Genomic DNA, 12935 nt, shown 5'->3' on the forward strand with positions numbered 1-12935 from the left:
GAGCAAAATAACCAGCTAACATCATAATGACAGGATCAAGTTCACACATAACAATATTAACCTTAAATGTAAATGGGCTAAATGCTCCAATTAAAAGACACAGACTGGAAAACTGGAGAAAGAGTCAAGACCCATCAGTGTGCTGTATTCAGGAGACCCATCTCACGTGCAGAGACACACATAGGCTCAAAATAAAGGGATGGAGGAAGATTTACCAAGCAAATGGAGAACAAAAAAAAGCAGGGGTTGCAATCCTAGTCGCTGTACAATCAACTAAAAAATCCTTTAAGAATTCAGTGAGATACGTGGTTAATAAATTAATATTAAACGTCACTAGTGTTTTTCTCTACAAAAAACAAACACCTGAAAACACTACAAAAATAAGTAATCAAAGTAGCATGGTACTGGCATACAGACAAACATATAGATCAATGAAATAAAACAGAGCCCAGAAATAAACCCTGCCAAAGGACTTTTGGCAAGTATCAAGACCATTCAATTAAAAAAGGACAGTCTTTTCAACAAATGGTGCAGGGAAAACTGGGTATCTACATACAAAAAAATGAAGTTAGACCCTTAGCTGATACATACCATATATAAAAACTAACTTCAACTCAATCAAAGACCTAAACCCAAGCACTAAATAAACTTTTAACAGTAGTAAAGCATGACATTAGATTTAGCAATGATTTATTGAATGTAACACTAAAAGTACAGGCAACAAAAGCAAAAACAGACAAATAGAACTACATCAAATCCAAAAACTTTTATGAAAAGAAGACTACCAACAGATTTAAAAGACAACCCTCAGAATGGAAAGCAAGTGCAAATCATATATCTCATAAGAAGTTAATATCCAGAACATAGAAAGAACTCTTAAAATTCAAAAACAACAAAAGACAAAAAAACCCCAAACAACCCGATTAAAAAACGAGCAAGGAACTGAGTAGGTATTTCTCCAAAGAATCTATACAAACTGCCAATAAGCACATAAAAAGACGGTCAGTAACACAAATCATTAGGGAAATGAAAATCAAAACTAAAACAATATACTACTTCACAACCAGTAGAATGGCTATTATCAAAAACACACAAAAAAAGTTTTGGCAAGGATGTGGAGAAATTGGAATCTTGGTGCAATATTGGTTGGGAATGTTAAAATAGTGTGGTTGCTGTGGAAAACAATATGATAGTTCCTTTAAAAATTAAACAAAGAACATATAATCTAGCAATTCCACTCCTAGGTATACACTCAAAAAAAAAAAAACAAAAAAACAAAAACAACAATAACAAAAAAAAAAAACATAAAAGCAACGACTTGAACAGATACTTGTACCCCATGTTCACAGTAGCATTTTTCACAATAGGCAAAAAGTAGAAGTAACTTAAGTATCCACCAATACATTGTGAAATATGTATGGATAAAATATAGTATATACATGCAATGAAATATTATTTCACCTAAAAAAGGAAATTCTCACAGCTACAACATGGAAAGAACTTTGAAAACTTTATGCTGTGAAATAAGCCAGTCACAAAAGAACAAACACTGTACAATTTCCCTTATATGAAGTTTTCATAATAGCCAATTTCAGAGACAAAAAGTAGAATGGTGGTTGTCAGGGGCTGGGGAGAGGAAGGAGTTGGAAGTTATTGTGAAATGTGTATAAAGTTTCAGTGTGGAAAGATAAAAACTGTTCTGGAGATGGGTGGTGGTAATGGTTGCCTAACAATGTGAATCTAACTTAACAAACTTAAAATGGTTAATTTTATGTATATTTTACCATAATTAAAAAAATTAGAAACTAAAATGGAATAAAAAACCCAATAATAATAGAAAAATGTTAAGTATCTAAAAATAAAATTTAAAAATATACAGGAACTTTAAAAATATTAAAACTACAGAAATATAAAAGGAAGACAAATGCAGTATCATAAAGGTGTCAATCCTCTCCAAATTAACCAATACATTAAATTCTCTATTAAAAAATGATTTGTGGAGTAAAGATGAATTGATGCTATTATAACCAAACATTAGGTACTTAAGTTCGTTTGTAAAAATAATTACATAACAACAAATAAGAAAATATTCAGAACAATGGGGAGTATTTTAACCTTACCCAATATAGATTATAAAATCATAGTGTCAACAATTTAGTACAATAGAAAAAGTGATTAAATAGATTAATGGACTGACTAGAGAGGATAGATGAACCAGCAAATCTATTTGAGCATTTACCAGGTAGCAAGTCAAGATGGCATTCAAATTAGGGGATAATCAGGACAGAGAAGGATTAAGAAATTTTCCATTTGGGAAGAAAAATAAGAGCTCAATGCCCTCTCACTCTTTACAACCAAGCTTTTGGAGACATGACATAATAAACAAAGAAGACATATAGATAAAATATAAATTTATCCAGGGAGACTGCTAGCTTCTTACTCTATCTCTACTCTCCTCTACTTTCCTCCTAACAGAAACACAATTTTGATGAAAAACACACTGTGAAATTTAGCAGAGGCCCAGACTCATAATTGAAGAATGTAAAGCAAAACAAATAATGATTTTCCCTTATTAGATTAAATTTACAACCCTTGACAATAACCAGGATTGGCAACTAGGTAATCATCAAAATTAAAATGCATACATCTTTTCCTACCTTAAAAGAACTTTCCCTCTTACACCTTCTTTTTCAATCTACCCATTTGTCTTTTCCTTAACTGCAAAATTTAACAAGCAGGTATTTTAAACCCCCCTTCTCCAATTCAGGACCATCCACTTACTCTCACTAAAACTGGTTTTGGTTCCCTCACTTGACTGAAACCAGATTTCTAAAATGTCAAATGTCAAATTCAATGCCCTCTTTTCAGTCCTGATCTTCCTACACCTCTTTGTGGCATTTCATTTGGTACAACTAACAATTACCTCCTTAAATGTTCTACTCTCCCGGCTTTGATGTTAAACACTATTGAGTCTCTTATCTCTCATATTTCCTTTCAATTTCTTCCACCTATCAAATAAGAGGTAGCTGTGTTTTCTAGGTTTTTATCCTTGATCATGGCAGCATTGATATTCTTTCCTTAGACAAAGGAAAGACAAAGGAAAGTATACATATATATAAATATTTATATCCACAGTAGGGTATCTTATTATTGACTTTATTTTATATGATGATAAACACATCTACATCCCTGTCCATGATCATCTCAAATTACACACTTCAATTTAAAATTGTTAACATTTTTTACACTATGTTAACTCAGTATGTTCTCAACCCATTTCCTGTTTCCCCTGAAGTCAATTTTTTCTTGTGTCTTCCATTCTAGTAAGTCCCTTTCCCACTAACTTACTCGACATTTGATGTCAAGAAGAAAACATGAAGTTAAAAACTCTCAATTCTAACAGCTAGTAAGAGGGAAACATTAAAAACATCCCCTTTAAAAATTAAGAACAAAGCTGGAATCCCACGATAATTGCTACTATTCACTCTTAGTTACTGCCAAAAGAAAAACTGAAGGCATAAAGGTCTGAAAGGAAGAAAATAAATATCAATCACAGATACTATGGGTGTACTCAGAAAACTGAAATCAGTAACATGATTTGCTCACTGATTATCAATTTACAAAAATTACTTGTATTTCTAATTACCAGCAACAGTTAGAAATCTATTTTTAAGTCAAGAACACCATTTACAACACATATAAGATATCCAGGAAGAAAATGAACAAAGATCCACAAGGCCTAATAGGAAACATTTATAAATCAACAAAATGAATTTAGAAATATGCCTTGTCAGGAGAATACACAACATAGAGATATCGATTTTCCCAAATCTGATTTATATAGTTTTGATGCAATTGCAGCAAAAATCCAAAAGGCTTTCTTTTTTTAATGGAACTTGATTTTAAAATGTATATGGAAGAGCTAAAGACCAAAAATAGTTAAGGCACTCCTGAAGAATAGATTACCCTACCAGAAGACTTTTTCTGAAGCTACAGTAATTAAGACAGCAGAAGACAGGCACAGGATTAACTGTCCAATGGAATTGCATAAAGACTCCAGAAACAAAACCACTGAATGTTTGTGTCCCCCAAAATTCTATGTTGAAACCCTTGCCCCTGATATGATGGTATTTGGAGGTAGGACCTTTGGGAGGTAATTAGGTTCAGAAAAGGTAATGAAGATAGGATCCCCAAGTTAGGTTTAGTATCCTTATAAGATGAGAGAGACCAGAACACACACACTCTCTCTCTCTCTCCACCATTGTGAAGACACAGAGAGAAGGCAGCTGTCTGCAAAGCAGAGAAAGCTCTAACGCAGGAACTGAAATGACCAGTGCCTTCATCTTGGACTTCTCTGCCTCCAGAACTGTAAAAAATAAATCTCTGTTGTTGAAGCCACCTAGTCTATGTTATTCTGCTACAGCAGCCCAACTGATTAAGACAATATCTATATGTACTTGTGACGTAAGACAGAAGTGGCAATACAGATCACTAGAAAAGGAGGAACTACTCAGTAAAGGTTCTAGACAACTAAAAGGTAAAAAACCACAAACTGGAAGATATGGCCAACACATAAACTTGAAAAGTGAGTATGTAGAATATATAGGAATTCTCACAAACAATAAAAAAAAAAAACACAGAAAAATGCCAAAACAAACATTTCACAGAACAGGAAACACAAATGGCCAACAAACGTGAAAAGGTTTTAGAACTCATTAACAATCAAGAAAATATAAATCAAAACCTCATTGAGACAATGTTTTATCTCAATTAGGTTGGTAAAAATTAAGAACAATAACTAATACACAGTTTTGAAGAGGCAGATTAACAGAAAATCTCCTACATGGCTAAGAGCGGAATAAGCTGGTGTGGTCTCTTTGGAAGATAATTTGCACTATCCTGAGGTTAAACATTTCATACCCTATATCCCAGCAATTGATGTGAGTGTACAGAACTTAGAGAAACTTGCTTATATACACCAGGAGAGACATACAAGAATATTCCTAACTGCATATGACACAGTTGATCTCTTTCCTGAGCCATTTTCTTTCATTAATTTCTATGAGTTCACTCCCTTGATTTTTCCTTCTTTTTCACTGTTCACTGTTTCACTTTTTCACTTCTCAGTGTCCTTTGCTGACTTTTGTCTTCAGACTCTCTAAACGTTGGAATAATAAATCTTTTGGTTCCTTCTATCTTCACAGATGATGATTTCATTTAGTCTCATGGCTTTACCAGTTACAAGGTCCAAACTCCACCATGAATGCCAAAGTCTTATACTCAACAACCTATTCAACATTTCCACTTGGACATGTTGGAGTATGGAAGTCAGTCAAGCTGTTCAAAAAATTCCTGTTTTTTTTTTTTCTAGCACTGCACTTTCCCATCCCTTTTGAAATTAGGTGTGGCCATATGACTAGGCATGGTCAAACTTAAGAAAAATTAAACAACTTTCAAGTTGTTTCATATACTACTACAGATCCGTTTTTAATCTCAAAGTTAATATGCCAAAAAGAATCTCTAACTTATCTTCCCTCAGCAAATGGATTTATCCTGTAGTTCAAACCAAATTTATGAATCATTTTTAATTGTCATTCCTCCAACCATAGCCAATTTATCAATTCATCAGCAAATCCTGCAGCTCTGCCTTCAAAGAATATTTCAAAGCTGACTACTTCTCAATACCTCAACTGCTGCTACCTTAGTCTCAACCACCAATATTTTCAATACCATATAGGAAAACTGTGATAGTTTTCTAACTGGTCCCCTCATTTCCAATCTTCTTACTACAGATCTAGGGCCCTACACCATCTGCTCCTCCCTACCTCCCTACCCTCACTCTCCTATTCCCTAAAGATACTCTAACCACGTGGGCCTTCCTGCTTCCTTGAACAGCCACATTCAAGGCCTTTCCTTTTGTCATTCCCCTCTGTCTGGCCCATCTTTCCTAATCATTTAGATCTCTCCTCAAACATCATCTCCTTGGAGAGGCTTTCCTCATCACGTTACCTAAAATATCCACAAATCCTAGTTTGTTTATGGGTCAGTTATCAATTTATTGCTCCAAATTCATTCTTCATTGTCTGCTCTACAAGCATAGAGCTAGATCCCTTAAATAAATATCTTTATTTTTCTAGGTACCATGATGTTAAGTTTTGTCAGCATGGGATACTACAGAGATATCACAAGAAAAAGGAGTTCTTGTTCCTGACTCATGTATCCTTGGCAAGCTTCTGCAGTGGAGGAAGGTTCTCCAGTGCCTAGCTCTTGATATTAATGGTAGTCAGCAACACTCAAAGGCCATCAGCTTTCCCTGGTGCTCCCTCTCTGGGGAGGTTTCAAAGCAGAGTATCTCTAACAAGATATCTCCCCATACACAGTTTTTTAGGGTACTCCAGAACAGGGATTTATAAACTTTTATCTTAATGGGACAAATAGTAAATTAGGCTTGCAGATTATAACATCATAACTCTACCTTTGTAGTGAGAGATATAGACAATATGTAAATAGATTGGGCATAGCTGTGTTCTAATTAAACTTTATTTATAAAACAGCTGGCAAAAGGACTGTAGTTTGCCAATCCCTCACCTAGAGGGCATATTCCCCAGCAAGTTTTAAAGGATGCATTTCCAGTAAGTTCCACCAGAGCAACACCAGTGACTTCTCTGCTACTGAGTCATGGCCATATCCTCTCCAACAAGGTAAGAATCTTAGCCTTGGCAAAAAGGGTTCTTACTTGGGCACTCTATCTCAGCCATATCAGTAGTAGCTGCTTCTTAAAACTATTCCTGTATTCCCTGAATTTTCTTTAATTTCCCTGATAAAATCAGTAACTCTATTAAACTTACCCTCTTGAAAATATCTATGGCTTCTGACTTACGATTGGACCTTAATCAATACACAGTTTATCTTGCTTTTTTAAAGGCATTTATCACTAACTGAAATTATATTAATTGTGTTTTGCTTGCTTTTAATTTTTTTTTTTTTTCTTTTAAGAGACAGGGGTCTCAGTATGTTGCCCAGGCTAGCCTCAAACTCCTGGGCTCAAGCAATCCTCCCAACTCGGCCTCCCCAGTACCTGGGACTACAGACATGCACCACCACACCCAGCTTGTATTTGCTTACTTTTTATTTATTAATATCCATCACTCAAATGTAAGCTCCATAAAGGTAGGCACTTTGGTTCACTACTGAATGAATTCCTAATACCCAGCACACTATCAGGTCATAACAGATTCATAACAAGTATCCGTGACTGACTAAATTAATCTTTGGCCAAATAAACTGAATTTTTAGAATTTCATCAAATTTTATTTGATTATATAAAATAGGAAGACGACAATAATCTCTTGCTTATACCTGTGCTCACTCTCTCTCACAAACCCTCCTTATTCATTCACATCACTCTATCTCTGCTTACTGTATTCCCTCAGTCTCTATTCTAAAATTAGTAAATAACTTAGAGTGCAAAAATTCACCTTCCTCCCTTTTAAACCTGTGAGGTTCAAGCAATACAACACAGAATCTCCCTCTCTCTAAGTATTTTACAAGGATCAGAAAACTACTACTGAGTGAGGTGGGAAAGACAGGCACCTTCTCCTTAAACTCTACCCAAAAATGTTGGCAAGATTCCAAAGAGTAGAAATGATAGTTACTCTCCAAATTAACCATTTGGCACTCTTGGTTTAGAACACTCAAAATATTCCTAATAATCTAATACTTCAGCCACATTACTTTAAAACATTTTTCAGAACAGAAATTTGTGACTTACCAATCTATAATTTTTTAATATGTACCAACCAATCCTTTGGAGTCTTCAAAAGCTCATTCTTTCTCTTATATATACACAAGTAAAAATACTTGAAAATCAATCTTTCAACTTTTCTGCAGGTCTATCTAAGTTGGATTTTACCCTCATCTTCCCACACTTGTAGTCTTTCTTATTTTCACTTTGAAACACTGAAATAATGCAATGGTTGCTGGGATGTTCAAAACAATACTAGTACTTTGTGAAGTCCAAGGGCCTACTGCTCAAATTCATCCAAAACAGCTAGAAAACAATGGAAAAATTCTGTTTTTGCTCTCTCTCCCTCCTACCTATTTCCTAATTCATTTCTGCTGACATGAGGGGGACAGAGAAGCAGAGAATACCAAAGGGCACAAAAAGGGGGAAAAGCTGGGTATGAAGTCTTTGGTGGAAACCACTTCATTTTCTCAAACAATCTGAAAAACAGAGACAAAGGTAACAACACTGACAAAAGAATGACCCTCCAGTTCTTTCCTTCTTTTACACTGCTTCACTTCAGCGTACACTGGTTATCACATTTCATTAACTTGTAAAGGCTGTTTTTTACTATATAACTTCATTCAACCTCTACAGCCTTGTCTCTGAGTATCAAGTTTCACCAGTTGCTTCCAAGCTAATATGTGCCCTCTCTTTAGGACACTTAAGATTTAAAACAGCTTTAGGTTGTCTGACAGTACAATCTCTGTACTTGATTCTGACAACAGACTATCAAAGCCAAGAGCAGTTATATAAAATTTTACATTTAAAGGAAATGTTAAAAAATGAAACTTTTCATTTTTGTTTTTCAGAAGAGTAAGGATAAAATGGAAATATGTAAAACGCTCTTTCTTTTCTGTTTGTTGTTGTTGTTTTGAGACAGGATTTTGTTCTGTTGCTCAGGCTGGCTTGCAGTGGTGTGATCTCAGCTCACTGCAACCTCTGCCTCGTGGACTCAAGCCATCTTCCCTCTTCAGCCTCCTGAGTAGCTGGGACTAAAGATGCATGCCACCATACCTGGCTACTTTCTGTATTTTTTTGTAGAGACAGGGTTTCGCCATGTTGCCCAGGCTGGTCTCAAACTCCTGAGCTCAAGCCGTCTGCCCATCTTGGCCTCCCAAAGTGCTGGGATTACAGGCATGAGCCACCGCATCTAGTCACGTTATGCTTTCTTAAAGACAGTCTGGAATTAAGGCATTTCTATTATTTTAGAGTCAGTAACACATTTAAGTATAATTTCAATTGTTCAGATCATTATATTCTTGTATTTAATGGTGAGAGGTATTATTTCACTTTTTAATTTTGTCATATTGCAAACTTCAAGGAAAATTAAAGTTATATAAGTCTCCAGAGATATTATCCAGAGATAATTTGGATAACGCAGTTGGTTTTGGAAAAACGCAGTTGGTAAGAGTTTTTTCCCCTTGCCTTACACTCAAGGTAGAGAAATAAATTATTTTCCACCACTGAAAAAAAATTGCACAAAAGGTTGTCTGGTTCCCAAAACAACTGCTTCTTCTAAAAGTTCTCAATGATTTTCATAGTACAAATGCTAAATTAGCTCAACAGAAGTAAAACACAAGTTTGAAGGAAACCAGAAACCACCATAAATAGCCACTTTTAAAAGATGAGAGTACCTGGGCACCTGTGGCTCACACCTGTAATCTCAACACTTTGGGAGGCCAAGACAGGCGGATCACTTGAGGTCAGCAGTTTGAGGCTGCCTGGCCAACATGGTGAAACACCCTCTCTACTAAAAACACAAAAATTAGCCAGGCATGGTGGTGTGCATCTGTAATCGCAGCTACTCAAGAGGCTAAGGCAGAAGAATCGTTTGAGCCCAGGAGGCAGAGGTTGCAGGGAGCTGAGATCGTGCCACTGTACTCTAGGGTGACAGAGTGATACTCTACTACAAAAAAAAAAAAAAAAAAAAAGAATGTGATATAATCTCTGCCACTTAGAAATTCAAAGCCTGCTGAGGACTATTATATCATCGTTCCTACCACTCTCATTACATTTTCTAGGGATTTCATTTATTCATCAAAGAAAAGAGAAAGACGAAAGTAACTTATTTTGGTTTTTCCACCTAACATTATTGTTAAAGTTTTACTTTTCAGTGTTAGCACTGCTTTTAGAAAAATTAATGGAGAGCACGAATGAGACAACTAAGCAACTAGGCTTAGCCCTAGACAACATTTATTCAGAATTGTCCACTGACTTGTGGCAAGCAACATTTTGGTATAAAACTAAATATGATGTCAACTTGTATTGTCTAGTTCTATTGGTGGAAGACTGATCTGGGAGCTCAGAAATCTATTAGGGTGGGGGTGTCCAATCTTTGGGTTTTCCTGGGCAGCACTGGAAGAATTGTTTTGGGCCACACATAAAATACACTAACACTAATGATAACTGATGAGCTTAAAAGCAAAACTGCAAAAATATCTCATATTTCTTTAAGAAACTTTATGAATTTGTGTCGGAACGCATTCAAACCCATCCTTGGCCACATGTGGGCTTCGGGTTCGACAAGCTTATGTTAGAGTCTCATCTCCAATCTTGGCGAGCTGTATAATTATGGATAAATAATCTCACCTGTCCAAGCCTCAAATCCTCATCTATACAATGATGAGGCTAACCTAGATGATCTCTAAGATTCATTTCAAACATAATTTTATCTTCATCATTCCTACCACTCCATTACATTTTCGAGGGATCTCATTTATTCATCAATTATTAAACATCTACTGTGTCTCCGCCACAGTGATCTTACTGAGCTTACATTTTGATTGTCCCATAGGCATATTAGAAAATTAGTTAACACATAAGCTTAAAGTTAGTAATGGGATTAAAAAATGGTTAAGTGGCTTGTTTATTTGGCTTAGAACTCACAGAATGATGCATTTGTGGATCAGTACAAAACTCTCCACATTTGACACTGCTCAGAAAATAAGAATGCTATTAAAACAGTTACTAATCAGAATTTAACAGGCCTACGACTGGCATGATACTCTGATTAAAAGCAACTGCCAATATATATGGCCCCTATTTTCTGGCCTGTAAAAGACAAAAAGGTACGATAAAGTCAGCTTTCGTGGGGAGAGAATCTCAGTCCGATCTCTAACACGAACACATGTCTGAATAACAGTCTGTGCTGACCCTTCTTGTCAACTTTTAATCCTTCTAACTGATGAAAAGCATGAGACATGTGTTTATTTTAAGTACATGCTAGTGGCTGGCTTTCTTATTTTCACCTAGCTTTGTACAATTGTACAGAACTCATTAAATTCTTAATACAAACACTCACACAATGCCCCCGCCCCACCACCTCCCCGCACTCAACTCCAAGCAGGGAGTGGGGCTAAAAGGATAACTCAGTTGCTCATAAGGAACACACAAAAATTAAACCCTAGAAGGAAGTTAGAAAAAAGAACAAATAATAACACAAGGCAAACTATGGTATTACAGTAGTCAAAACTTCAGGGTCTTAATATGGTGCTCACTCCCTGTTAAGATAAAAGTAAATAAAACTGAGAGTTCCTATAATAGGAGGAGAACAGGAAAGAAAGGAGGACGGGAGATAACATTTACTCAGCACTTAACAGGTGCCAGGCACTATGCAGGTAGTTTTCACTTACTCTCTTCTCAAGAACTACACACATGAAAATATGCCTCAATAGGTGATCATCTACAATAAGAGTTAACCACTTCCCTTCATAAAATGATTCCAACAGCCTAGGATTGTATTCTAATGTAAAGGTAGTGTGGATGTAAATAATCATTCTGCCTAGAATCTTGTATTTGGAACTGAAAGAGGTCTTGGGTCACCTAGGCAACCCATCCATCTTACGGATTTAACTTAGGCCAGACAAGAAAAGGGGCTGGACTAAGGTCATCCTTGTTTACAAGCAGAGTTGAGATCAGACCAATAATCAACACATCGATATGCCCCTCTGTTGGTAACAGTTCAGTGAAATTTAGTAACTACTAAGTTTCTTTATTAGTACTTTATTAAAACAATCCTAATAATCCGACTATACAAATAGCACAGAATCTCGAAAGAATGTGTTAATTTCTATATATTTTTAAAACCAACTGATAAGCAGTAATCTGCGTTTGAATATATGTCTATTTCCTTGACTGCTCTCCACATAAAGATCCCAGATGCAAAGCTGTGTTGGGGGAACGGGGAGGGGGTGATCGGTCGCTGAGGTAAAGATCGCCTCCTGTAAAGCCCCAGGTCGATGATCCTGGCCCTGGACTCCCCGTCCCCTCCGCGATTTGTAACCCCTGAGCCGGGCGGGAGGACAGAGGATGAGTGTGCAGTAAAGAGGCTCCCGCGCCCTCGGCTCGCCGATTCCCCTCGCGACGCCGGGCCGGTTCCGAACGCGGACCAGACCGTTAAGGGGCTGCCAGGGCCGCTACGCCCCGCGCGGGCCGCCCCTCCCCCACCGCGGCCTGAGGCGAGCCGCGCTGCCGGCCAGGCCCCCGCGGCTCCCCTAGCGAACAATACAGGGGGTCCCCCGCGAGGCCGAACGCCAAGGCCCCGCACCGCGGGCCTGGCAGGCAGCGTCGAGCCGCAAGGCCGCGAGAGACCACCCCGCGGGAGAGCGAGTGAGGACGCGGTTATTCAGGGGGTTCAGAGGCCGCCGTGGCCTGACCGTACCTGGCTCCAGGTGATGAACTCGTTAGTGTGGGTTTCCTCCACAAGCGTCCACAGCTTGCTGAGGAAAGCCGGCACGTTCGAACTCTGCTTCATTGTTAACGCGGCGCAGGGATTCCAAATTCTAGACCCGAACGCGGTGGTAGCGGCGGCAGCAGCTCAGGCAGCAGCTCCCCGAGAACGCCCACAACGCAGGCGCAGCAGATCTTGGTCCCCGCCCCCCAACCCCGCCAGGCGCGCGGCGAGGCAGAGAGGCCGGGCGGCCGCACGTGACGGACAAGTCCCCGCGCTCCGCCTGTGCGCGCAGTGGTTCCGCGCCGGTCCCGTCCCTGGCCAATCCCAGGGGCCGACCACACGATGGAGAAAAGCGATTGGCTGCTGCTGACATGAAGGGGGTGGGAGCAGAAGGGGGTGGGAGCAGAAGGAGGCGCTGCCTTCTTATTTGCCTTTTATATAGAAGCTTTGATGGTAGCGGATCTTCGGCTTGGGAGA

At 38.2% G+C, this 12935-nt stretch overlaps 1 protein-coding gene across 2 annotated transcripts in view; it reads right to left on the reverse strand.

Moving 5' to 3' along the window:
* The window catches only part of HSF2 (heat shock transcription factor 2), a 37894-nt gene extending 25164 nt beyond the window's left edge, over positions 1-12730 (reverse strand). For both annotated transcript variants that reach the window (XM_011989379.1, XM_011989378.1), the window contains exon 1: positions 12447-12730. In XM_011989379.1, the coding sequence (XP_011844769.1) occupies positions 12447-12539 (93 nt within the window). In that variant the 5' untranslated portion in view covers positions 12540-12730. The remainder of the gene's footprint in view (positions 1-12446) is intronic.
* Positions 12731-12935: the final 205 nt, after the last annotated feature.

The sequence above is a fragment of the Mandrillus leucophaeus genome, unplaced genomic scaffold (assembly GCF_000951045.1).
Source record: "Mandrillus leucophaeus isolate KB7577 unplaced genomic scaffold, Mleu.le_1.0 Scaffold351, whole genome shotgun sequence".
In the NCBI taxonomy this organism is placed as follows: domain Eukaryota; kingdom Metazoa; phylum Chordata; class Mammalia; order Primates; family Cercopithecidae; genus Mandrillus; species Mandrillus leucophaeus.